Here is a 25839-nt window from a genome sequence, read left to right on the forward strand (position 1 = left end):
TTATTTTATTTGATTTTTTGACAGGACAGAGAAATGGATTCAGCTTCAATTTCCTCATCTCTCCCACAAAAATCAAGGGTGGGAGGAGTTACCTTGGCAACCAGCCCCAACCTTTAGTACAACTAAAGGTCACCTCATTTACAAAACAAAAGGCGCTTTTTAATTGCTCTCTTCACCACATTTAGGAAATCTCTTGGCTTTGGGGAACTTTGAGGCAGGAACTGTGGATAAAGAGTACTTCTTTAAGAGTTTTTGGCTTATGTGGAGGGTTTGACGTATATTTCTTATGAATCACAGTATCACGTGACACTTAGTCACTGATCTTTACTTTCTTACTTATTTTTTATATTTAACCAGAGCACTTCTCAGCTCTGGCCTATGGTGGTGCTGGATATTGAACCTGGGACTTCTGAGCCTCAGGCATGGAGGTCTTTTACATAATGATTATGCTATCTCCCCAGTCAAGCTACTGCTTTTTTGTTTCCTCTACTTCTTTTTCTTTCTCAAATGAAAGTGTGTGGGAAGAACTCAGCATTAAAAAAAAAAAAAAAAGACACCTGGAGAAATCTGATGACAAGGCAGTTTTATTGAGTTAGTGGCATGCAGGGAGATTCTTCCAGTGAGCAGCAAATGCGGTGTTAGAGGGAAGATCCCGGAGGAGGTGGGAGCAGGGCTCTAGGCCATGGCCTAGTCACTGAAGGACATGAAGAATTCTCTCTAGGTGCCTGTGGCTCATCTGGGGGTGGTGGGGGAACACTGGATTCAGATGCTCCTACTTTCAGACCTCACTTCTCCCTGAAAACAGAGTGGATTTGGTGGAGAGAGAGAGAGAGAGAATGAGGGCCTCATGAGGAGAAGCCAACACTCAAATTCTTACCCATCCTCTAAGAAAACTCCATCTTGGGGAGTCAGGTGGTAGTGCAGCAGGTTAAGCCCACATGGCGCAAAGTGCAAGGACCAGAGTAAGGATCCCAGTTCCAGCCCCTGGCTCCCCACCTGCAGGGGGGTCACTTCACAGGCAGTGAAGCAGGTCTGCAGGTGTCTGTCTTTCTCTCCCCCTCTCTGTCTTCCCCATCTCTCTCCATTTCTCTCTGTCCTATCCAACAATGATGATATCAATAACCACAACAATAATAACTACAACAATAAAACAACAAGGGCAACAAAAGGCAAAAGAAATAAATACTGGAAAAAAAAAAAAAAGAAAGAAAGAAAGTAAAGAAACTCCATCTTGTTCTTCCCATGATCCCTCACTCCCCCTCCTGGTCTTTACGTTGTCTGCCGCTTGCTGGTACAGCATGTTCTCATGCATTATGTGTTTAGTGCTACCTAGCTAGGAGCCAGTCACAGATGCACAAGAAAGAACAAAGGAACAGACACCAGGCCCCTCCCCAAAGGCCTCAACAGCTATCATACAGACCTCTGGAAATGATGCCATTTAACAACATAGTTCAAGCCCTGCAAGGAACAGATCATTGTGCCCTGATAATTATACCCCCAGTGACTCATCAAACCAAGAAGCCAGTCAGACAGTCATGTGTCTGGAGCCTCTTTCTCTCACTGACCCGCTATCCTTTTCCTTCTCTCTGCATAAACTCCAAACCCCAGACAGAGTAAGATGAGTTGTGAGACTTGAATCTGCCATCTTCTCGGGTTGCTAGCACCTGCACAAACTTGTTTTTTGTTGATTTTCCTCTCGCATCAAGTCTTGTCTCTCATTTAAACAACCTATGAGCAGCAAGCAGATGGCATTGAATAATAAGTGAAATCACCCAGTGATTTCTTGGCTGCATCCAAGAAGAGTCAGTCACATAATCCCCAGGCTTGGCCAGGGGTCTCTCTTTTCTTTCACCCCCGAAATCTGCTGGGCCCCCAAGGGACTCCAGAAAAGACCTGCATACTCACCATTTCTTGTGCCTGTATTCATGCAGAGCTTTCTCTGCCACAGTCTCCATGAACTTAGGGTTGTTCCTAGAGACTTCCTCCGGGACTGTCACAGAGATGGGTGGGGAATCAAATAGCTTCACAACCACCTTAGTGAAGCCAGTGGGAACGTCAGAGTCAGAATCATGGGACATCACCTAAAAGGGAGAGAAGTCAAGGTGGGGGTGGTACTGAAACCTTAAGGTAAAATGTTGCCACCCAAGTCAGGTTTCAGTCAGAACAGTGGATCCCTTTGTTTTTCACTAATTTTGACACTCATATCACACAGTGAACTAAAATGCCCTAATGTAGTGACAAGCACCATCTGTAAATGGCCATGCCAGGGGGAGTCCCAGGAGAAAGATGATCTCCACATCCCAAGTTTCCTTTGGATAATTGCTGGACCAGGCTGTGTGGTAGAAAAGGAACCAGGGGGAAAAAAGAAAAAGAAAAGAAAGTCCCAGGTGGATGCTAGAGAGGGCCTCTCTTTTTTTTTTTTTTTTTTTTTTTATCACTGGTAGAGAATGATGCACCAACTCGTGAGAAGGGCAGCAGGAAAGCTCCATGAAGAGGACAGACCCCCACCGCCAGGTTCAAATGCCCAAGAAGAGAGAGTTAGGCAGTAGTGCATCGGGTTAAACACATGTGGCACAAAGCACAAGGACCGGCATAAGATCCGGTTCCAGCCCCTGGCTCCTCACCTGCAAGGGAGTCACTTCACAAGCAGTGAAGCAGGCCTGCAGGTGTCTATCTTTCTCTCCCCCTCTCTGTCTTCCCCTCCTCTCTCCATTTCTCTCTGGCCTATCCAACAACAATGACACCAATAATAACTACAACAATAAAAAAACAACAAGGGCAACAAAAGGGAATAAATAAATAAATAAATAAAACCTAAACAAATGCCCAGGAAGAGTACTGTGTACAAGGTTCCATTCCTGTCTGTGCAGATGCTGGAGCTGAGTGGTGTTCTGGGCTCTCTCACAAAAATTAAAAGAAATAAATCTTAGAAAAGAGAAAAGCCCAGGTGACCTGGGCTTAGGGATAGCTCCTGGCCCTCTCTCATTTTATCAGAGATAAAGGATCATGCAGACGCATATGTGAACCTCACTCCGAACCCAGGGGAGGTTCTTCTCACATTCAGGCAGCCCTCCGACCCCCTCCGCTTCTCTGTGTGGCTGGACATGACTCACCTTTGTGACCTGCAGAAAGTACTGGTCCTCATTTTGAGTGACATTGGCCAGCTGGGACACCCAGCTGAACTGCTCGTTCAGCTGCTTCAGCAGCGCAGAGGTGTTGAGCATCTTCTGCTGGTAGATCTGCAGCAGCTCATCGTACATTTTGGAGAAGCTCTCAGCCATCTGGAGGGAATTGTTGAGCTCCTCTCGCAGCTGGAGCTGGGAGGGGTTATTGGCCGAACAATCTGCTCAGGGATGAAAAGACAAACAGAAGGCAGAAACATGAAGGGAGTGAAAACAAAGGAAGAAACTACTGATGGACAGCAGCAAATCAAGCAGCCAGGCTGAGCTCACCCAGAAGTAAGTTCAGAGACAGCTCCCTTTCCTGAGGAAACTGGGCTCTGAACCAGTGCTTAGTGATACCAATGGTTCTTTCTGGGTACAAGGGGAAGGAAATATGCTCAGGCCTGACCCCTACCCTCACAGGAAGAACTTCTCTCATTGAAACAGACTGAAGGGGATGTGCTGGGAACAGGCAGACCCCTCATCCATACAGGAAAAAAACTTATCCTGTTCCTGCCTACATGGGGCACAACCAAAAACAACCAGAAATATCCCTTAATACATCAATAAATCTAAGACCACCAGGCTTTCCCACACCACTGAAAGTACCCCTGAGCCAAGACCTTATACAAGGTCTACCAGCTTGTCCCAGGGTAGGCTTCTAAGCTCCCCAACTGGGCTCTCATTTCCCATTCCCCCGCTACTATGTTAAAACATTCCTTTGGGGGCTGGGTACATGTATTACCATGCACAAGGACCCAGGTTCAAGCCCCCAGTACCCACCTGTGGGGGAAAAACTTCACGAGTGGTGAAGCAGTGCTCAGGTGTCTCTCTGTCTCTCTCTATCTCCCCTCCCTCTCAATTTCTCTATGTTCTATCAAATAAGATAAATAAAGTTTAAAAAAAAGTTCCATTGTCTACACATTTGACTCTACTTGTTTCATTTGTGTCTCATATCTCTAATGCAAGTCCCTTGGCTCTGGATGGGGGGGAGCTGCTCACAGTGTTGCCTCAGTGGAGAAAGTCTGGGTCTCTGGGCTCATGGACCTGGTCTCTCCATGGACCCAGATAGGACAAATGTCACTTAGGGCCACTGTGTGTAGCACCTATATCTGTTACCCACAACTTAAGTGCTTTGAGTATTCTTTATTTTTCTTTTAGAATTTATTTATTCATGAGAAAGACAGGAGGAGAGAAAGAACCAGACATCACTCTGGTATATGTGCTGCCGGGGACTGAACTCTGGACCTCATGGTTGAGAATCCAATGCTTCATCCACCTCCCGGGCCACAATTTATTTCTCTCTTTTTTTTTTTTTCTTATTATTTTGCATTGCTCAACTCCGGCTTATGGTGGTATGGAGTGTGGACTTCAGAGCTTCAGGCATGAGAGTCTGTCACATAACCATTATGCTGTCTCCCCAACTATTCATTATTGCTAATATTCAGGAGTACTCTTGACTTACTGCCAACAATGAAACTGAGGGCCACGAAGCAAGTAACTTGTGTAAAGTCATATCATGAAAAGTCATGGAACCAGGATTGAACCAAAAGCCTTAATTTCTGAATTCAGTCTCTTTCTATACTAGGGTCTGTGATCATAGAAAATTCTCTAAGTTTGGGATTTTTTTTTTTCCCTTTCCCTTTTCCTTTTCTTTTTTCTTTTTTTATTGAGAATGAAAAGAGAGCAAAGCACCACTTTGCTATTTTATGTAGTGCTGTGGCTCGAACTCAAGTCCTTATTCATATAAGGCAAGCACTTGACCACTAAGCCACCTCCTTAGCCCCCAGGTTTGTATGTTGGGCATCTGCAGAGCTACAAGTTGTTGCCCTGAGAGTCCAGGCCACAGGAGAGCCAACCAGAGCCCTTAGGCCACAAGGCACAGCTGTCTGGTGGCTGGGGTCCTAGTGTAACTTTCTGCCCACCATGGCTGGTAACTGAACCAAATGGGTGAACAGGGAAGAAGGCCTGCTTGAGGTGGTCACATTGATAACAGCTGGAAATTACCACTATCTTTTCCTTCTTCCTACTTCCCTCCCTCCCCTACTTCCTTCTTTCCTTCTTTGCTTTCTTTCATTGTGCTACAGAATGAACCCTGAGCCTCACACATGCAATATCATTGAGCAGCCTCCTCGACCCAAATTTTTTTTATTGATTTATTTATTTTTATGAGAGCACTGCTCAGCTCCGGCTTATAGTGGTGTAGGAGATTGAACCTGGGACTCTGAAAACTCAAGAATGAAAGTCTCTTTGCATAACCATTATGCTATCTACCCCATGCCCCCAATTTTTATTCTTTATTCTGCAAAAGAGAGAGACATCAGAGGTTGTCTCTACCCTTCTGTAGAGTTCCCTGTGTTCTCCCATGTGATGCCAGGGCTCAAACCCAGGGCTTCACACATGATAAAGCTTGCACTCTATCCTCTGTGTGAACTACAGGCCCTGATGATGGGTGTTTTAAAAGGCTTAGCAGCTCCTACCTAGGAATGACCAAGTGCTAGGTGGTGTGGTGGCCAAAGCCGATACTGTCTCCAGGTCATGGTGACATCTGTATCTTAGCCCTTGTCTACAGAGGTGGGACCCCAGTGGAGGAGACTAGGGTGGAGGTAGGGGACTACCTGCACTGGGGCCACAACTGAAAAGGCAGGTAGGTGTATTCTGAGACTCCCCCATCTATCTAAGCCCACAAAGCTAACAGAGGGTGAGGGTCCCAGAACCCCAGGCTCCTTGAACTCACCCACAGACAGGATCTCCTGGCACTTGTCACACTGGTCCTTCATCCTCAGGCAGCCTGTGGAGTTGTGGCGGATCTCCTTGCACACAGCTCGGTTATTGTCTCCTGTAGATGTGTGAAGGAAGTGGGGGTGGGAGAGTGGGGGACAGAGCTGAGCAAAGCAAAGCCAGGCCTTCATCTTCCTGACTCCTTTCTCACTACTTCTTGATCCTCTGAGAAAGCTGGGGGTAGGGGAAGGGGTGGCAGAAAAGGTTGGAATTGGGGTATCTGCCTGTAGGCAGGGCCCTCAGCTCAGGCCTTCTGCTGGGTCTGCTTCCCATTTTCCATGGGTGAGATTTCTCCCATCTCTACCTGCCCTGAACTTCTTGTGCTTTTCTGTGACTATATCACCCATTTCGCTTTGCACTCCATCTGGCTTCTCTCTCTCAATAGTAGGCAAGTCCCTGGGAGAAAGGACTGGGGTCCTCTTTGGATTCCAGGGTACTCTCCTCCCCATTATGCATATAGTGGGGGTGTTCCTTCTTTTCCAGGTTCTTCTGCATTTCCAGTCCACTTCAAGGCAAACCCTGGTGCCAAATCGTAGCACTGAGCAGAGGGTATTAGCTGACACATGTCTCCTGATTCATTTCTAAAAGCACTGGCATTTACAAATCCCAAAAGGGCCTATTCATATGTAGGATGTAAAGAAATAAAGCAAGGGGACAGACCAGAGCAAATGAGAACAAACCCTCAGACTCTGCCAACAGAACTGAAATCACTGGGGGCTTGGTGGTAGCACACCAGGCTAAGAGCAAATAGATCCACACAAGGATCCTGGTTCGAGCCCCCAATTCCCCACCTGTAGGGGGTTGCTTCACAAGAGGTGAAGCAGGTCTGCAGGTGCCTTTCTCTCCCTCTCTGTGTCTTCACTCCTCCTGCCCAATTTCTCTCTGGCCTATCCAATAAAAAGTGGAAAAATGTCCATCAGGAGCAGTGGACTCATCGTGACGGCACTGAGCTCCAGTGATAATCCTGGGGGCAAAATAATGATAATAATAACAACAACAACAAAACTGAAATCACCAAAAGGGAAAGAGGGAATGGTGGTGGGAGTTGGGCGGTAGTGCAGTGGGTTAAGCGCGTGTGGCACAAAGCACAAGGACCAGCTTAAGGATTCCGGTTCGAGCCCCCAGCTCCACACCTGCAGGGGGGTCACTTCACAGGCAGTGAAGCAGGTCTGCAGGTGTCTGTCTTTCTCTCCCCCTCTCTGTCTTCCCCTCCTCTCTCCATTTCTTTCCGTCCTATCTAACAATGACAACAACAATAGTAACTACAACAATAAAAAGAAACAAGGACAACAAAAGGGAATAAATAAATAAATATAATTTTTTTAAAAAAAGAGGGAGTGGTGGTGAGAAAGGGCCCTGTGGATTGTAGTGCAAGAAGATTGGTACTTTGATGGAGGGGGCACGGGGTGATGACATATGTTTAAAGGTGTATGAGAGTGTCCAAATCATACACAGTACTGTAAACCCATGTTATCTCAATAATAAAAACAACTGAGTCTAGGCGATGGCACACCCAGTAGAGTACACATATTACCATGCCTGAGGACCCAGGTTCAGACTCCCGGTATCCACCAGCAAGGGGGAAGCTTTACAAGTGGTGAAGCAGTGCTGCTGTTGTCTCTCTTTATCTCTTCCTCTCTACCTCCCCTTTCCCTCTCAGTTTCTCTCTGTCCTATCAATTAAACACAAAATAAAATAAAACAAGTACATTAAATTTTTTAAAGTTAAAAAAAAAGGTAACGATAATAAAACAATTAAATAAAAAAATTATAGTATTGAAGCCAAGAGATACCCAGTAGAGTACATACCTTACAGTGCCCTGGGTTTGAGCCCCAGCACCATATAGAAGCACCAGAGACAGAACTAGGGGGAATTCCATGGATGGGTGCTATCTTTCTCTGTGTGTCTCTGTCACTACTTCTCTTTCTCTCTTCAAAAAAGGAAAAGAAAAGAAGAGAAAAGAAAGAAAAAGAAAAAGGAAACAAAGGAAAACTGGGCCAAGGAGGCTGCTCAACTATGTCATAGTGCATAAGGCCCTGTGTTCATTTCCCAGTCACTGCATACAATGAGACAAAAACCCTAGCTTAAAAACAAAAAAAGAAAGTGCTCGATTTTCACTGTTTGTTTTGAGCAAAAGGAGAGATGGAAAAATACCACAGCATCAAAATATACTCTAGTGTGAAAAGGGCAGGGCTTAAACCTGGGGTTGAGCACATGGTCAAGTAAATGCACTATCCCGATGAGCTATCTTACCAGCTCACTACCTGTTTTTTTTATATCTTCACTAGGTTTCATTCATGCTGAGTCTGTCCACTGAGCACCCATTCTGTTTCAGGCCCTAAGTCTCCAGTCTAAGTACTCTCCTCTGGGGCTGATTATCATCATGGCCATAGTGTCACTATTCGGTGTGTAGACAGTCATATAAAGCAAATAAAATTGCCAAGGGAAAGGGGATTTGATTCTTCAGAAGAGTAATTAATGCCAGGAAGCAGACTGAAGGAAGCAGACTGAAGGAAGTTGCACAGCAGATTAGAAAACACAGATTCCAGTTCCTGCAAGGCTAGATCTGATGGGCCCCACAGTAGCATCTTGGGAAACTTGAACAAGATTCTTTACCTTTCTGTCTTAGTTTTCTCCTCAAGTGTGAAATAATACGGGACCAGCTGATGGCACACCTGATAGAGCACACACATTACCATGTGCAAGGACCCAGGTTCAAACCGCTGGGCCCCATCTGTAGGAATGGAAGCTTTACAAGCAATGGAGCAGTGCTCTCTCTCCCACTCTTTCTCCCTTTATTTCTATCTCTTGCTCTCTGTTAAAACAAAAAAAAAAAAAAAAGGAAGAAACAAAAGGCTGTTGGTAATGGTAGACTCATGCAGGCACCAAGCCCTAGAGATAACCCTGGTAGAAAAAAAATGGGGAGATACACTCTCACGGGGTTGCTGGGTCCCAGAATTGCTGCAGCATGTTAGGGGGTTTCTCAGTAAACTCTCCATTCCCACCCCTTGTCAGAGAAAAGGGGGTGAGTCTCAAACCTTCTGGGAGCTCCCCCAGGGGGAACTGATAGGGGGTGCTGTGCAGGTGGGCATCCATGGCCTGCTGGGCCTGGTGGATCATGTCAAATAAAGGCCGGAACATGTCTCTGAAGTGGAAGGGATCATAGGCGTGGAAAGGCAGCAGGCTCCGGACGATGCGGGACTTGGGGCTGAAGAAGAGAGACCCCCTGCGGGATGAGCTAAAGGGTGAGTAGTAGTAGGGGTCCTGAGGCTCCCGGGAGAAGAACCGGTCCTGGAAGAGCTCATCCATGATGCTGGAGGCGCGGTCAAAGCTGTCTTGCATGGCATCCAATGCATGGGCCTGCTGTCTGTCGTTCTCCAGCAGGGAGTCGATGCGGTCCCCGTTCATCCAGAAATAGAAGGGGGAGCTCTGGTTAAGAAACTCCTCCAGCTGAGACAGTAGAATAGGGTATGATTAGAAGCATCTAGCTCTCATCCCAGCTTCTTTCCCATGTCCCTCATCTTGGAGCCACATGAGCCAGCCCATCTCCTCAATAGCCCCCAGGATCCACAGTCACATGACAGGAGGCTCAAGTTTCCTCAGAGACTGGCACTCCATTGCAGAACTGTCACTGATGACCTCTCATACCAAACCCCTCTCCCAGGAAGTTCAAAGAGCCCATGATTTTGGTCAGTTCTGCTGTCCTCTCTGGCCTAGGATGGTCCCAAGCCCTGCTTGGCCAGACTGAGAATGACTAACAACCAACTAGCTGACTCCTAAGAATTCCTTGAGGCACCAGAAAAATTCTCCAGTCCAAACCATGTGGGGCCCACAGAGGAGGACCAGATTAATAGGAGCATTTATAAATTCTTCATTCAGGGTCAAGAACAGGTAGAGTGGACACCTCACCATGCATGAGGCCCTAGCTTTGAGTCCTAGCACCACATGAGCATCATAAATAGTATCAAGGGAGCTCCATGGATGGTGGGACAATGCTATGGTGTCTTCCCTCTCTCCTATATGTCTCTCTGTCTCTCATGTCTCTTTTTCTAAGTATGCAGAATACAAAAATAGTCCAGGGAGGTCACCCACCAGTGGTTTTGATTCATTTCCCAAAAATATATTAAAAAAAGATTACATAAAGACAATTATAACTCTTTATGCACTGCACCACGTCCAATACCACTTAAAAAAAAAAACTCTTAAACAACCAAAGTAAATGAATAAATGACAACAAACATAACTCTTAGACTTTAGGGGAGTATGGTGGTTGTCAGAAGGGGTGGAAGGAAGGGAAATGTGAATGGATGGAGGGTGCCATTTTGATAGTGGACTTAGCTGGTAGACACCAGCTAATGTGTTCCCAAAAGTTGTATAATATTGTCAACAAGAGGTAAATCAATTTAAATAGAAAAGTAAATAAAACATAAAAGTAAAAGTGCTTAGTTCTTCTGTGTGGTACTAGACTTTGGTCTACCATGAAGTCATTGGTTATGTTACTTGTTGGAAAATTGTGCAGATGTGGTTGAACATTGGCAGGGCTCACACACCACTATATTTCCATGCAAGTATTATTTACAGATCCCCACCACGTTATCTCCTCAGGGTACTGCTAATTCAGTTAAAACCATTGCAACCGTTGCTAAGGATGCTTCCACCTTCCCAGCATGCCTTTTGCCTCTCTCCACCCCCTTTCCTAGTCAATCCTGACTCGCCACTTCCAGTTTTTGCCCTATAAAACCTGCTGCTGTTCTGGTTTCACTCTCTCACTCTCTCTTTCTCTTCCGCATCCCAACCTGGAGAAGACCTGGAGAAGGGCTGGTGGGCATAGCGGGAGGCGGCCATTTTGCTAGTTCCACATGGCCTAAACCCGCTGTGCCCACACCCAACTCTGGGGCACCTGCGTGAATAAAGATTTGCGTTCCTGTTTCACTATGAGTTCCTGGTCTCTTCTCCCTCACGCGCGGGCAACCCAACAGTTACTAGTTAACAGCTGTTGGGAAAAGGCTTCTAAGAGAAAGCAAGCACCTGGCCCAAGTGCACTCCTAGCAGATATGTCCAGTTGATCCCAGCACTCTGAACCAGCATGTGGACAGAACTAACCAACTCCATCTGGCATGGTGAAAGGAGTCTGTTTTCTCTGGTTCTCCTCACTCCCACTCAGGGCCTCATGCATATTCTCCTCTTACCTGGTGGCCCACCAGCCCTGAGCCACTTCTGCAGACACGGGCATAGAACTTCATGCAAGTCTGTTTCAGGCAGGGTTTGCACTCCTCCCAGAGTGCCATCATGCTGTCATTACACACCCCCTGGGACTCCTTCAGCTTCATTTCAGAATCCTTGGTATCATTCAGTGCATCCTGCAGGAGCACAAGAGACCAACTAAACTCCTGTACCACCTAGGCAGCTCTCCTAGTGCCTGGCCTAATTTGCACCCCTGATTTGTCTCCTCAGCTTTTCATTCACCTACCTGGAGTTCCCTCCACCTCACTTTAAATATCTTCTCACTTGATCCTTGCAGTCTTCCAGTCACTAGATCCCACGTGAAATGTCACCTGTCACTGATTCTGCCCCAGAATCTATCTGTCACTTATACCTCATTAACCTGTGCTCTATTTGGGGTTTTAAATGTCTCTCAAATTTCCCTGAATTTCATTTTCCTAAAGCAAGCACAGTCCTTGGCTCTGAACAAGAAGAGGCAAGCTTCAAAATGCAATGTCACAATAAACAACCGAATTATTTGAATGCCCTTAGGACTGATCAGATCATTCTCTAAGAATTCCTCCAGAGAATTCCTGCAAAAAAAAAGGGGGGGGGGAATCATTGGCCAGAGATATAGTTTAATAGTAAGGCCCACACTCCTATCCCCAGCACTAGAAAGGGGTGGGGAGAAAGTTATTATGCCTAAAGATATTGCCTATAGGGGCTGAGCAGTGACACACTTGGTAGACAACACACAGTGCATGATGTATAAGGACCTGAGTTCAAGCCTATCCATAGGCAGAAAGTTTCAGAAGCAGTGAAGCAGTACTGCAAGTGTCTCTTTCTCTCTCTCTATCTCTTGCCTCACCCTCTGAATTTCTCTGTCATATCAAATAAATAAACTTTTTTAATTTAAAAAAGATATTGACTATATAATTCCTTCACACCCCCCCCTAAATTTACCCAACTCAAAACCAGAAGACAAACTGGGAGCAGATACACAGGGGAAACAAATACAGCATTACAAAAGATGACTATAAGACTTTTTTTTTTTAAAAAAAAAAATTGCCACCAGCGCTGTTGCTGAGGCTCAGTGCCCATACTAAGAGTTCACTGCACCTAGCAGCCATCTCCCCTTTCTTTTCTATCTATCTTCACTTGATAGCACAGAGAAAAATTGAGGGGAGGAGGGAATGATAGAGAAAGATAGACACCTATAGACCTGCTTCACCACTTGTGAAGCTTCCCCACTGCAGGTGGGGAGCAGGAGCTTGAACCCTGGTCCTTGTGTATGGTAACATTTACACTCAACTGGGTGCACCACCACCCGGCCCCTATAAGATTAAAAAAAAATTTAATTAATTTATTTATTGGATAGAGATAGCCAGAAATCAAGAGGAAAGTGAGTGACAGAGAGAGAAAGAGAGAGACAGTAGCATACCTGCAGCACTGTTTCATCACTCACAAAGCTTTCCCCTGCAGATAGAGACCAGGGGCTCAAACCCAGGTCCTTGCATATGGTAACACGTGCACTGAACCAGGTGTGCCACCACCTGGCCCTGCCCCTATAAGATTTTTTTAAAGGGATTTCTTTTATTTTTTTTTCTGTGAATATTAGGATCAAACCCAGGGTTTTAAGTGTCTAGTAGTGAGATACCTTTCAGGACCAAATAATAAGTTTTAAATACTATATACCCCTTTCTTTTTTTTTTTAATTTATTTTATTTATTTATTCCCTTTTGTTGCCCTTGTTGTTTTATTGTTGTAGTTATTATTGTTGTTGTCATTGTTGGATAGGACAGAGAGAAATGGAGAGAGGAGGGGAAGACAGAGAGGAGGAGAGAAAGATAGACACCTGCAGACCTGCTTCACCGCCTGTGAAGCGACTCCCCTGCAGGTGGGGAGCCGGGGTTCGAACCGGGATCCTTATGCCGGTCCTTGTGCTTTGCGCCACCTGCGCTTAACCCGCTGCGCTACAGCCCAACTCCCTATATACCCCTTTCATGTTAAACATTCATGAGTTTGAATATAGCCAAGGCCCATAAAGTACAGAGGAAAAAAACTAGAAAGGAATTAATCAAATGGGAACAGTGAACTGTCCTTAAAGTATAAAAGGATGGTGGGAAACCTTTCCTCTGCTATTTCTCAGTCAAAATCTTCAAGCAATTTACCACTCAGCCACTTCCTCAGCTCTACACTGTGGAACATCTCAGAGTCTTTGCAAGGGTTTTACTCTGCATTGCAGCTCAGGAAAGTGGCAGGTGGCCCACCTTCATGTCTCCTGCATTAGGGCAAGGGTACTGATGTTTTTAGACTATTGATTTTTCAAATAAGTGTTTATTGATTTAGAACAGTTCCACTCTGTTGAATCATGAAGTACAGACCAGACCCACTCTGCTCTATCAGAAGTAGTTGTCCCTTTACAAAGGGGACCAGCCCTTAGCATGTGCCTGCCTACCTGGCCCCCAAGGCATCACCCCTAAGCTTCCAGAAGGCACAGAACCACCACTCTCTGTACTCCTGCCAGACTCTATCCAAAGCCTGTGTTGGAGCTCACACATAGAAGAAGCTCTCACATTGATTTTTCTAAAAATCAATAGAAGTAAATCTGGGTACCAGGCCCTAAGGGTCCTGCCTGCAACAGAACCAGATCCAAGATCTGAAAAGCTTTGAAGCTTTTAAAAGCAAACAAACCTTCCTAATTTCTTAATGCAATCTCAGCATCAGCTGACACAGCTCTGGAAGGGCTGTGGGTCACCATGGCAACTCAGCAGGACACTCAGTGGGGCATGCCATTGGAGCCCAACCCCTCCTTCCCTCACTCCCCAGTGGGAGGGTTGAGTTCAAGGGAAATGGACACACGGGGGTTTCTCCTTACCTCCTTCTTCTTCTTGGCTACCTCCAAGTCACCGAGAAGTGATTTACGCTCTTCGTTTGTTTTCTCTATGAGGGTCTTGATCTGTTTCACCCCCTTGAGGGCATTTTTAATTTCCTTATTGATGTACTTACTCCCTTGGGTGGACATTTCTGTAAGAGGAGCAGGGAAGTGGAAAGAGATGATGTTGGGCACAGAAAACCCTGGCACCAGCTGGAAGGGTCAGAAAGGCCATGGCTGTCTCTTGGGAGCCACTGGAAGGTGGCCTTGAGTTCCAGCTCTGCTGTTACATCAGTTCCCATGAAATCATGTCCTAAAAAGACAGGCTGACTGCTATGGCCCTGGGTCAAGGAAGGGTATGATCTGAGCTATTTGCAGGAACTTCCTGCAGAGATATTGTTACTGTAATCAAATTGACTTTGGAAATAGCCAGATAGCTTCTGGTACTCACACCTCCACTCCGTCCCTTTTGGAATGACAAAGGTTAAAACCACATTGTTTGCAGCCTGGAAGGTGGTGCAGTGTAGAGATTCGGCTTAGAAACATGGACTCCAGGGGGTCGGCAGTGATGCAGTGGGTTAAGCGCATGTGGTGATGTGGTGCAAAGAGCAGGGACTGGCGTAAGGATCCCAGTTCGAGCCCCCGACTCCCCACCTGCAGGGGAGTCACTTCACAGGCGGTGAAGCAGGTCTGCAGGTGTCTTTCTCTCCCCCTCTCTGTCTTCCCCTCCTCTCTCCATTTCTCTCTGTCCTATCCAACAACGAACAACATCAACAATGGCAATAATAATAACCATAATGAGGCAACAACAACAAGGGCAACAAAAAGGGGAAAAAATGGCCTCCAGGAGCAGTGGATTCATGGTGCAGGCTCCGAGCCCAGCAATAACCCTGGAAGAAAAAAAAAAAAAGAAAAGAAACATGGACTCCTGAGGCCAGTCTCTGGCACTAAGTGTGCCAGAGTGATCTTCTAATTCTAGCTATTGCATTAATAAGGTTTTGTTTTTAAAGGTGAAGGGGGTGAGAAAGACCACAGCAGTGACACTTCCTTCAATGTAGTCTCAAACCTGGGTCAGTCCAAAGGAACTATTTCACAGAATATACATTATATGTCTATGTCTATGTCTATGTATATATATATGTGTGCTTTGTACTAGGAAGAATTTTGAGGATCCACAGTTCAGTAGAGAAATCTGGGGGACTTAGATCCCTTGATTATCCTAAAATTCAGCTTCTGGCTATCTAGCTTATCCCTATTTCCACCTATGTAAAAGGTAACACTTTGAAGGTGGGGCAGTTGATTTGAGTTTACATATGCTACCCTCCAACTGTGAGTTCAAATGTCAGTAAAGTTTTCCCCTTTTTGTGAAAGCTGATGTGACAGCACTTGGCTTTCTGTGACATCAGGCAGTGGCCTATTTGGCTTCACAACCATGGGGCTGCACCTGCTGCCAAGAGTAGGACACACCCTGAGAAGGGAGGATCATACCTGCATTCCTTCTGGGCTGCAGGGGGAAAAAGTGTTCAAGGAGGGTGGGGTGGGGGGACAAGAGAGAAATCTTGGAAGTATAATCATTTGAGCAGTAAAATCTAAATAGCATTGTTTTACACGCAGGTATGGAACTGGATTCCAGGACAGCTCAATTTCTTGGTTGCAAAGCATGATGCAGGTGACAAGGACACAAAAATGAAAACAGTACCACTGAGTTTCAAATACAAGGTCAGGGAGATAGCACAATGGTTTACATAATAGACTTTCATGCTTGAGACTCTGAAATCCCACTTTCAATCCCCAGCACCATCATAAGCCAGAACTGAGCAGAACTCAGGTAAAAGCAAACAAATAGGGAGTTTGGCGGTGGGTGGCACAGTGGGTTAAGCGCAAGTGGCGCAAAGTGCAAGGACCGGCATAAGAATCCCGGTTCGAGCTCCCAGCTCCCCCTGCAGGGGGTCACTTCACAGGCGGTGAAGCAGGTCTGCAGGTGTCTATCTTCCTCTCCCCCATCTTCCCCTCCTCTCTCCATTTTTCTCTGTCCTATCTAACAATGACAACATCAATAACAATAATAACTACAACAAGAATAAAAAAAACAAAGGCAACAAAAGGGGAAATAAATAAATAAATAAATATTTAAAATTTTACCAAAAAAAAAGCAAACAAACAAAAAACAACTTAAGCAGGGCCAGTGAAATAGCTCACTTGGATAGTGTGCTGTTTGGCTATGTGTGTAACTTAGGTTCGAGCCTGGCCTCCACCACATGGAAAGAAGCTTTAGTGCTGTAGCTCCCCCCCACCCCGCCTCAGTCAAGTTGGGTACCCAGGGATGTGGGGGTGTGGTGGAACCAGACATGGCCAGGTCTGATGGCAAAGCCTGGGCTTTCAGCTCTTACCCTCAGCCAGCAGGAGGAGAGCAGAGCTAAGGGAGGGAAGATTCAGGAAAAACCTGGCAGAGGAGGGGACCTCCTGCTGGCTTTGAAGGAAGGAGCTGTCCCTTTTCAGCTCCTGAGCCTACAGAGAACGTGGGAGCAGGGTTTTCTGAGTGGGAAAGTAGAGGACACAGGTAGTAAGGGCTTTTACTGATAAAAGGGACTCAAGTGGCCCAGGCTTTGTGGATATTCATGGAGATGGCACCTGTCAGGCCGAGCGAACTGGGCAGAATAGGAGAACTAAATGTAGTAGCCAAGGAGAGCTCCAGACACCTGTACATGCTGGAAACCAACCTGACTGCAAAGAGGCCAGGCCAGAAAGCTGGAGAGGAGGCTCAGAGCAGGCCTGGCAGAGCAACCCAGCCAATGCGTAGGGTAGAAACTGTCTTCATCCTTGGGTCTCTAGGTCCTGACCTCCACCATGGACTCCTAACCTGGAGGAGGTGTGTTGACAGAGGCATGTCTACTCACCTTCGAGCTCCTTGTCAGACACTTCCTTGTCTCCCAGGACTTGCCCATGCTCACAGGTGAGCAGCAGCCCCACCACCAGCAGTAGAGTCTTCATCTTGCTTCCTTTCCCAATCCTGACAGTCCCAGCTGATTCTGTTTATGGAGAAAGGCAGGCTGTCATGGTAACAACTGGGTTTCTGGCCCAGCTCCCCCAGCAGGCCTTGCCCCAGTTTACCCTCCTCCACTGGCCTCTGGCCTTGCTGTGCTTGGTCCCCAGGGTAACTGGAAGCACAAATTAAACTTGCTGTCGGACACCGTCAAAAGAAAATGGAGGTGGTGGGGCCTGGGAGAAACCACAGGACAGCAGCCTCATAAAGAAGATTGGGCTCAGGTCCAAGCTCTCCCTTTCCTTTTCCTCCTCTTCCTTCCTCCCTCCCTCCTGCCCCCTCCTCCATCTTCTCCTCCTACTGTTCCTCCTCCTCCCATCTTGTTTATTTCTCCTTCTCTACTGTCACTCTCCTCTTCCCCCTCCTACTTCATCCTCTCTCTACTCCCCTCCCTCTTCCTCCTACATAATAGCTGAATATTTCTGAGACGGTCACACACACACTTTCTGCATCCAGAAACAGTGTTTAATTGGTGATACCTTCTCATAACAGACAAACTCCTGAACATCCCTGTCTTGAGTCACTCGTCTAACCCTCTCCTGTGCCTCTTAATGTGGAAACTGCACACCGGAGCTCAAAGTCCCAGACTATGTGTCAAGCAGACACCCCAACCGCTCACAGTGTTTATTTTTTATTTTTTTCATTATCTTTATTTACTTATTTAGAGGGAAGAGAGGAGATAGAATGGGAGACAGAGAAACACCTGCAACACTGCTTCACCACTTGCAAAGCTTCCCCCTGCAGGTGAGGACCAGTGGCTTGAACCTGGGTCCTTGAGTGCTGTAGCATGTGCACTCAGCCAGGTGCACCACCACCCAGCCCCCCCCCACAGTGTTTTGTGACCCCACCTAAGCCAACCTTCAGAGTCCCCGGCAGTGATAGGTACTCTCTGGGAGGCACAGGAATATCAAGGCATATGTCACCCGGAGCATGAGAGCGGAGCCAGGTGCATGGATTTGGGAGAGAGTAGAATATAAAGAAGAATATAAAGAGAGAGAGTAGAATATAAAGAAGGCCAATTCTAGAACCAGAGAAAAGTGAGAGAGCCAAATGTTCCCAGGACTGGGAAGTACTGCCACCCCTCACACTCTAGAAGTCCCCCTGCCCTGTTAGGTTCCTTCCACAGGCCTAGCTCCCTCTATGCTAACTACAGGGTATCCTGCCAAGGTTGGGTCCCCTGCCACCAGGGCTACCACCACAGCTGGCTGAGTTTGGGACCGGGCCACTGCCCAGGTCTTACATAATGGAGACTTTCCCAGAAACTGAAGTTGTTGCATATAACAGAAGCCCCTCCCACAGCACCCCTCCAACAGTGCCCCCTCCCCAACTCTTACTGCTTATCGGAACTCATCATCTCCTGAAACTAAAGATAAACAGGGGCCCTGACTCAGCTCAGAGGCCAGCCTCTCCGGAAAAGCAATCAATCCAGGTGGCTGACTGCCTCCTAGGAGAGGGAGTGGGTGGTGCCCGTGTCCTGGTGGGTGGGTACCTGGGGCAGCAGGGTGTTGGTTCCAGCCTTGCTCTCACAGTCCCTGGCTGTCCACTCAGACCTGAACAGCCTCCAGTGGGGAAAAAGTCCTTATCATGCCTGTGAGAGAAAGGTGGCAAGAAACACTTCCGAGAAGGGCAGACAGGAGCCTGGCTCAGACTGGCAGAGGGGGCACAGGGCCTTCAAAAAAGCAGAGGCTGGTTGCCCAGGCAGGACCCCTATGTGGGTGTGTGGGGGGAATGTGTGCAGAAGCCCAGCAGCCCCTATGGCATCTCCCAGCAGTAGAACTAGAAGAATTCACTCTCTTGCTTATTATGCCCTCTACCTGCAAGAAGTTCCAACTCCCAAGCCAGATGAGGCTTCCCAAGGCCATCAGCAAATTGGTGGTCATCCCAGGATGAAACCCCAAGCTTCCCAATCCCTGTGAGGTTTCTTCCTTGACACCAAATTCCTTGAACCTCTAACCCTTAGTTATGTCTGTTGAATGGTCCTAATGTGTGCTATAGAGAGGCATTTGTGTTCTTTCTGTAAAACACAAAACTTCTTATAGAAGGCCTGACACATTTCTGACTCCTTCAAAATGTGGCCTCAGACCAATAGTGGGTGCTGGTAGTGTTGATGGGGCAGTGGAGGAGGTGGCATGTTTGGAGGGGAACAGATGAGAGCACAGAAGCTGCCCAGGGCCCCTCTGCCTGAATGGCTTCACTCAAGTAAAATGACTCACTACTTTATCCACTACTCATGGGAGGTCTTGTGACAATGCTGATTTGGATCCAGAATCTGCTTTTCCACCCGGCTGGCAGGTGACAGTGATAGGCTGAGTCCAAGGACATGGACCTACCCTCCCTCTGCACCAACTCTCTCCCCTCACACTTCCCATCAGAGCAACTGGCTGCCAATAGCTCTGATTAAACAAGCCAGGCCAAGGCCCTTCTTACTCCACCAAGACCTGGTAGGTAACCTCTTCCCCCACAGACATTTAACTCTGGTAGAGGAAGCCTAAGCTGCAGGTTTAGAGTCCAAGGTCCAAGCTCCTATCCTCTTGTCTGTCCAAAGTCAACTGAAAAGAAACATGCAAAAAATGGATGACTCTATAATATACACAAAACTTAGTGCTGTGATTTATTCCTATTATACTTTTTATACAACCTTTTCTTTATATTGTTTATTTATTATTAACCAGAGCATTGCTCAGCTCTGGTTTATGGTGGTATGGGGGGGCAGAAGGGCTGAACCTGGGACTATGGTGCCTCAGGCATGAGAGTCTCTTTTAAATAACCATTATGCTATCTACCCTCACCCCAACCCAATTCTTTTTTAAAAAACATTTATTTATTTACTTATTCCCTTTTGTTGCCCTTGTTGTTTTATTGTTGTAGTTATTATTGTCATCATTGTTGGATAGGACAGAGAGAAATAGAGAGAGGAGGGGAAGACAGAGAGGGGGAGAGACAGACACCTGCAGACCTGCTTCACCACTTGTGAAGTGACCCCCTTGCAGGTGGGGAGCCAGGGGCTCCAACCGGGATCCTTATGCTGGTCCTTGCGCTTTGCGCCATGTGCGTTTAACCCGCTGTGCTACCACCTGACTCCCAAATCTCTTTATATCCTCTATCTTCAGAATTTTTAAAAGGATACTTTGAGCTGAGGAGACTGCTCAGTCAGTGGTTGAGCACAGACTTTGTATACCTGAAGTCCCAGGTTCTATCCCTAGCAATGCCTATGCCAGAGCTGAACTGTACTCTGGTCTCTCACTTGTTGTCTCAAAATAAAAACAAATAGCTCAGGAAGTGGCACAGTAAATAAACCATTGGACTCTCAAGCATGGGTTCCTGAGTTTTCATCCATCTACAGCACTGCATGTACCAGAGCAATATTCTGGTTCTCTCCCACTTTCTCTTACTAATTAATAAAGTTTTAAATAGATTTATTAAAAAGTTTTAAAAAATTAAGTAACATTTAAAAATAAATCTTTTGGCCTGGGAGGTAGCACAGTGAATAAAAGTGCTCTAATTACAAGTATGAGGTCCCAAGTTCAATTCCTGTTGTCACATATACCAATGTGATGCATTGGCTCTCTCTTTCTCTCCACCCCTTTATAACATTAAATAATAAAATAAATCTTTTAAAAAATTCACAGTATAAAATCAACTTAGAAAGTAAGAAAAACATGCTTTTGTGGCTACATAATAGTCTCTCCCTCTCTCTCACTTTTTGTTATGCCGTGGCTTCACCATTTCTTATCAACATTTTCAGATAAAGACAGAGGGAAAGAGACAACAGTGTTTGAATGCTGTGAAGTCTACAGGTTCAAGCCTGAGTCACAAGCATAGATATGGTTTTTTTTAATATTTATATATTTATTTTCCCTTTTGCTGCCCTTGTTTGATATGGTCCTTTTTTTTTTATGTACTTAATTTTACTACCCCCAAAAGTTGGGCATTGAAATTGTCTATGATCTCCCATTACTGTTATTACAAACACTCAAAATATCCTTTTATAGTGTTTGTGTTTACTCTTAAACTCTTAGCCTCTCTTTTGAGGAAAAAAAAATGTAAAATAACCAGCGTGTTTACATAAGATCCAGAAATTCTGGAAGGTCACAAGGCTTTGTTCTAATCCCAATTCTGATCCTTACTTGCTGTTTAATTTTGGACTGAGTCCTAAACCTTCCTAGGGCCCAGATTACTGTCTCTAAAATGAGGTGGCTGAATCAGACGTCTGGGATCTGACTAAGGCTGGGGGACTTCTCTCTAATGTGCTCTGCGTGCATTAGGAAGCACAAAAGCAAGATTTAAGTGGTCGTAACATACACTTAAATCAAAACATCATTCTTAGAAACACATTATCCACAGAAGTGGAGGATTTGGGAGTAAACAAGATGAGTCAGGGCCGGTAAGCTGACAAGCCCACCCCACCTCCACCCCCCAGATGTGCACCTTTGCTCAGAGGATGCTGCAGGAAGCGCCTCCCTCCCAGCAGGCCAGCTCCCACCCTCCAGCCTTTTGCATTATCACTCCAGCCCTCGACATCAGTTCTCCTAGTCGGTTTCCCCATCTTCACAAAAGACAACCATTCATTACACCTGACCCCAGTACCCCCACAGAATTAAGGTTGGAGCTAGTGTGCACAAGAACCTCAGCGGCACATGCTTGACTGCCTGGTGATGGGGTTCTGGCCACGTCCTTTCCCTGAGTCCAGGCTCTCCCAACCCACAACCCTGACAGCCCTAAATTGCTACCTAGCTCTCCTAGCCTGGCTGCTACACTCCGCCAGCGTTCTGCGCTGAGGCTGAAAAGGAAGGGACAGCTCACCGGTCTGCGGCCCCGATACCCGTGAGCTGCTGCTGGCGTCGCCGCTTGCAGAGCACCGTAAGGCGCCGGGATTTATAGCGCACCGCCTGGTCTACACCCCCTTTGGGGCTGGCTGCAAACCTGCATGAGTCACGCCCAAAGAATGCTGCACCGAGAGCTTTCTGGAAGCCTGCGCCTCCGGGAGGGGGCAGGAGGACTGATGCACCACCAGACGAGAGGCGCATGGGGGCGCAGCCGCAGCGCCAACAGGCACTTGGACTGGGGGGGGGGGCAGACCCCCGAGGGGGTCTTCCTCACAGCGTGAGCTCAAAGCTGGGTCATGTGGTGCCCCCCTCCCCCAACCCCCCCAAAGCCTGAGCTGCTGGAATGCGCACAACGGGGCGCTGGGTCCCCAACTCTCCAGGGGATCCCTTAGGCCCTTCACAGACCAATCTCACGGTTGCACTGCGCAACTGAACGTGCATCTTTTCCTTTCAATGTGGGTTACTACTCCCGTTGCATTTTCAGCAAACAAAAAAGCGTCAGAGACTGGAATGAAGATGGCGTCACTCTGGGAGTGAAAACATATATAGTATGAAATGCCACCTGCTGAAGGGTGAACGGTAGTCAGAGGTCGTCCTCCCCCCACCACTCCCTACTGAAATTAGATGCTGGATTCCTGAACCACTAAGCAGTTCAACTCACATCCTCTTGGGATTTCAATGAATAGGGTAGGTTTCATGGCTGTGAGTTTGGTGGGCTACTGACCCACAGTCTGGAAATTCTTAATTCTAGAACAAGGGAGCCCAAATTTTCGTTTTGCATGGAGCATGTTAAATTATGCCCCAGCCTATTGTGTTTGCAAAGGGAGGTGGTTACTCATCTCCAACTGCCCCTCTGAAGATGGGAGGAAGTTTCTTTGTGAATTCCCTACTCTCAGACCTGAAGTTGAGGCTTTGAAGTGGCCAATGTGTGGGAGCTATCATACACTCTATTCAGGGAGAGGACCAACCCAGAAGCACCTATTGACATAGTTACATCTTAAGGAAAAGCTGAACCCCTCACTTTCAACTCCCCAACTCCACTTGTTTGAGCAGGAGAAAGATCAAGGATCTGAAGATTGGGTGGGGAGGAATGGGTGGGTGTGCAGGTGCAGACAATCTGGTGGGTATGCAGCTGTATTTATTTAAAAATACTTTTATATATATCATGTAGGATATGCATAGATAAATAGATAGATGAGGTCAGAGTACTTTACAGCTCTGGCTTCTGTTGGTGCTGGGAATTGAACCTGGGAACTTGGAGCTTCAGATATGAACACCTTTTTATTTTTTTTAATTATTATCTCTATTTATTTATTGGATAGAAACAGGCAGAAATCCAGAGGAATAGGAGATAGAGAGAAAGATGGAGAGACACCTGCAGCCATGCTTCCCCACTCATGAAGCTTTCCCCCTGCAGGTGGGTACTAGGACTTGAACCCGGGTCCTTGTGCACTGCAACATGTGCGTTCAACCAGGTGCACCACCACCTGGCCCCATGAACACCTTTTGTAGAGAACCATTTTGTTGTCTCCTCAGTCCTGTGCAACTTCAAAAAGACAAGTGGACATTCAAAGAGCTTAGACTAGATTGGTGAGAAAAGGGGCTGAGTTTTCCAGTTCAGCACTTCCAAGGTACAGCTTGAGTTCTGGCTCCAGGCTGCAGTAGATTCAGGGATGAATAGGACCATACTTCCTTTCAGGAGGAAACTTTTAGGGAGATTCTAAGCTGACACCTAGAATTCTGACTTCTTGTTGCCGTTTTTTGTTATTGTTATTGTTGCCATTGCTGTTATTGTTGTTGGACAGGACAGAGAGAATTGAGAGAGGAGACAAAGGGGGGAGAGAAAGATAGACACTTGCAGACCTGCTTCACCGCCCATGAAACGACCCTTCCCCCTGCAGGTGGGGAGTTGGGGGCTCGAACCAGGATCCTTAGGCTTTGTGCCATGTGCGCTTAACTCATTGCAATACCACCCAGACCTCTCTGAGGTACTCTTCTATCGATCCTGAAATGACACTAAATGTGAGAAGATCATTAGTCCTTAAGGAAGGGGGGGAGAATCTTGCAAAAATTTAGAGCCACATTTCTCTCCCACTCCCTGACATCATTTTCTTTTCCTTATCTTTTTTTTTTAAGCTTAATATCAGTAGCAGCTACATTTTCTATGACAGCAGTCTCCTCCTTAGTGTATCAGTGCCCAAGGCCAAAAGAATTGTTTTTGTGCTCATTCCTTGTAACATTTCTATTTGTAACTCCCCTAGCATCCGGCAGCACAGGCAAACATCTGTGATAATTGTTATTTAAAAAAAAAAAAAGTCAGGCTTTGGAAGATGGGCAGGGAGACTGGGCTTAGTGGAAGTCTGGGAAGAGAGAAAGAAGAAGGGACTTGTTAGCAAATAACATGATTTGTGGTCCAGGAGGTGGCGCAGTGGTAAAGCTTTGGACTCTCAAGCATGAGGTCCCAAGTTTGATCCCCGGCAGCACATGTGCCAGAGTGATGTATGGTTCTTTCTCTCTCCTCCTATCTTTCTCATAAATAAATAAAATCTTAAAAAAAGAAGAAAGAAAGAAAGAGAGAGAGAGAGAGAGAGAAAGAAAATAACATGATTCACAGCCACCACTGTGTGGTGCCTTGAGAATGATTCCTTGATTTTTCCAGTTTCTAAGCAAAAGAGGTTTGGGAAATGAAATGCTAAGGAAAAGAATGTGGATTTGGAAAGCACCAGAAAAATACCCCTGAGTTTAAGAGTATTATAGACAGATGATGGAGGCCAAGAGGCTCAACCTGAGGCAATATTTGGTTCCCAATCTGCTTCCCTACAAGGCAGGCTTCCTGCTTCTGAACACCTCCCAGTAGCTGGGAGCTCACTGCCTTCATTTAAGTAAAATTGTTAATAGCTAATTGTTCCTTTTGTGGAGTTACAATCTGGTTCCAGCAAGGGCCCCAAACTCAGTTTTGGACTCTGGGACCACATAGAGAAAACCCAAACCCACCACCTATCTATCTCTTCAGTGCTTGCCCTGCTCTGCAAGCATTTGAAAGAAGTTGTCAGCTTCTCCCAGTGACAGCCAGGTTTGTGTCTTCTTATGCTGCCAGTTGCAGATTTGTTCCCAGTCCTTTGGCCTCTGGACCTTGTCTCTTTTAAAGCTTTGGGCCCACCAATGCCAAAGCAAATTGGCCCCAGAGCAGAGATGAACGGGACCACCCCTGTGCTTGCCCAAACCTTCCAGCTGGGCTCCTCTTCAGCTGCTGACTCATTTGACTGAGAATGCATCTTTTTTTTTTTTTTTTTTTGGCAGGTGCTGCTATTTACTCATTTTGCTCCAGTGGTGGGTGATTACAGTAGGCTTTTGATATTGTTTTATTTATTTTGCTTTTTTAGCTTGATTTATTATCCTAGGCTGGAGGGAGATAAAGAACTTTACATGAATCTGTTTAATGCTGCATGCCTGACCCACCCTCACCCTATGCAAAATAGCTGTGTGCTGCACACACACACCCCCCCCCACCTCCAGCTCCAGACCATCAGTTCATCACTTTAAGGTACTGACATAACTGGAACAGTCTGGAAATGATCAAGAGCAGTGGCCCATGTCCTGTCGTTAAATATCACACACATACACACACCCCACACACGGTCTTCCTACCTTCATCTTTTCTTATAACACACTGTGTTTCTCTAATAGATTTAGGCTGACCCCAGGGGCTGGCTGGAGTGTACTCACAGCCAGAGTCAGAAACAATTGGATGCAGCTGTATTCAAAGTTTTTAAAATTTTTTTTTATTATTTATTTTCCCTTTTGTTGTCCTTGTTTTTTTTATTGTTGTTGTAGTTATTGTTGTTGTTGACGATGTCATTTTTGGATAGGACAGAGAGAAATGGAGAGAAGAGGGGAAAACAGAGAGGGAGAGAGAAAGAGAGACACCTCTGGAGTAGGGCACCAAAGTAA

General features: G+C 46.4%; 1 protein-coding gene across 3 annotated transcripts; it reads right to left on the reverse strand.

The window, feature by feature from the left end:
* Nucleotides 1–566: 566 nt before the first annotated feature.
* On the reverse strand, nucleotides 567–22013 carry CLU (clusterin). 3 transcript variants are annotated; one of them, XM_016185631.2, is made up of 9 exons: nucleotides 21866–22013; nucleotides 16917–17048; nucleotides 14023–14171; nucleotides 11132–11302; nucleotides 8981–9392; nucleotides 5899–6000; nucleotides 3114–3343; nucleotides 1906–2081; nucleotides 567–795 (listed from the first exon to the last, which is right to left on the reverse strand). In XM_016185631.2, the coding sequence occupies exons 2-9, from the start codon at nucleotides 17008–17010 to the stop codon at nucleotides 786–788; spliced, it is 1344 nt and encodes a 447-aa protein (XP_016041117.1). In that variant the 5' UTR covers nucleotides 17011–17048; nucleotides 21866–22013; the 3' UTR covers nucleotides 567–785. The 3 variants fall into 3 exon arrangements, with proteins under 3 accessions (XP_016041117.1, XP_060040862.1, XP_060040861.1); XM_060184879.1 differs by lacking the exon at nucleotides 21866–22013 and adding an exon at nucleotides 18552–18573; XM_060184878.1 differs by lacking the exon at nucleotides 21866–22013 and adding an exon at nucleotides 17131–17218.
* Nucleotides 22014–25839: the final 3826 nt, after the last annotated feature.

The sequence above is a fragment of the Erinaceus europaeus genome, chromosome 2 (assembly GCF_950295315.1).
Source record: "Erinaceus europaeus chromosome 2, mEriEur2.1, whole genome shotgun sequence".
NCBI lineage: Eukaryota > Metazoa > Chordata > Mammalia > Eulipotyphla > Erinaceidae > Erinaceus > Erinaceus europaeus.

Bases quoted from the DNA above. Each gene is read 5' to 3' on its own strand.
- CLU (XM_016185631.2), bottom strand. From the start codon at position 17,010: ATGAAGACTCTACTGCTGGTGGTGGGGCTGCTGCTCACCTGTGAGCAT. The intron at 11,303-14,022 runs GTAAGGAGAAAC...GTGCTCCTGCAG, and splicing joins TAGCCAAGAAGAAGAAGGAG to GATGCACTGAATGATACCAA. The intron at 9,393-11,131 runs GTAAGAGGAGAA...CTACTGTCTCAG, and splicing joins CAGGGCTGGTGGGCCACCAG to CTGGAGGAGTTTCTTAACCA.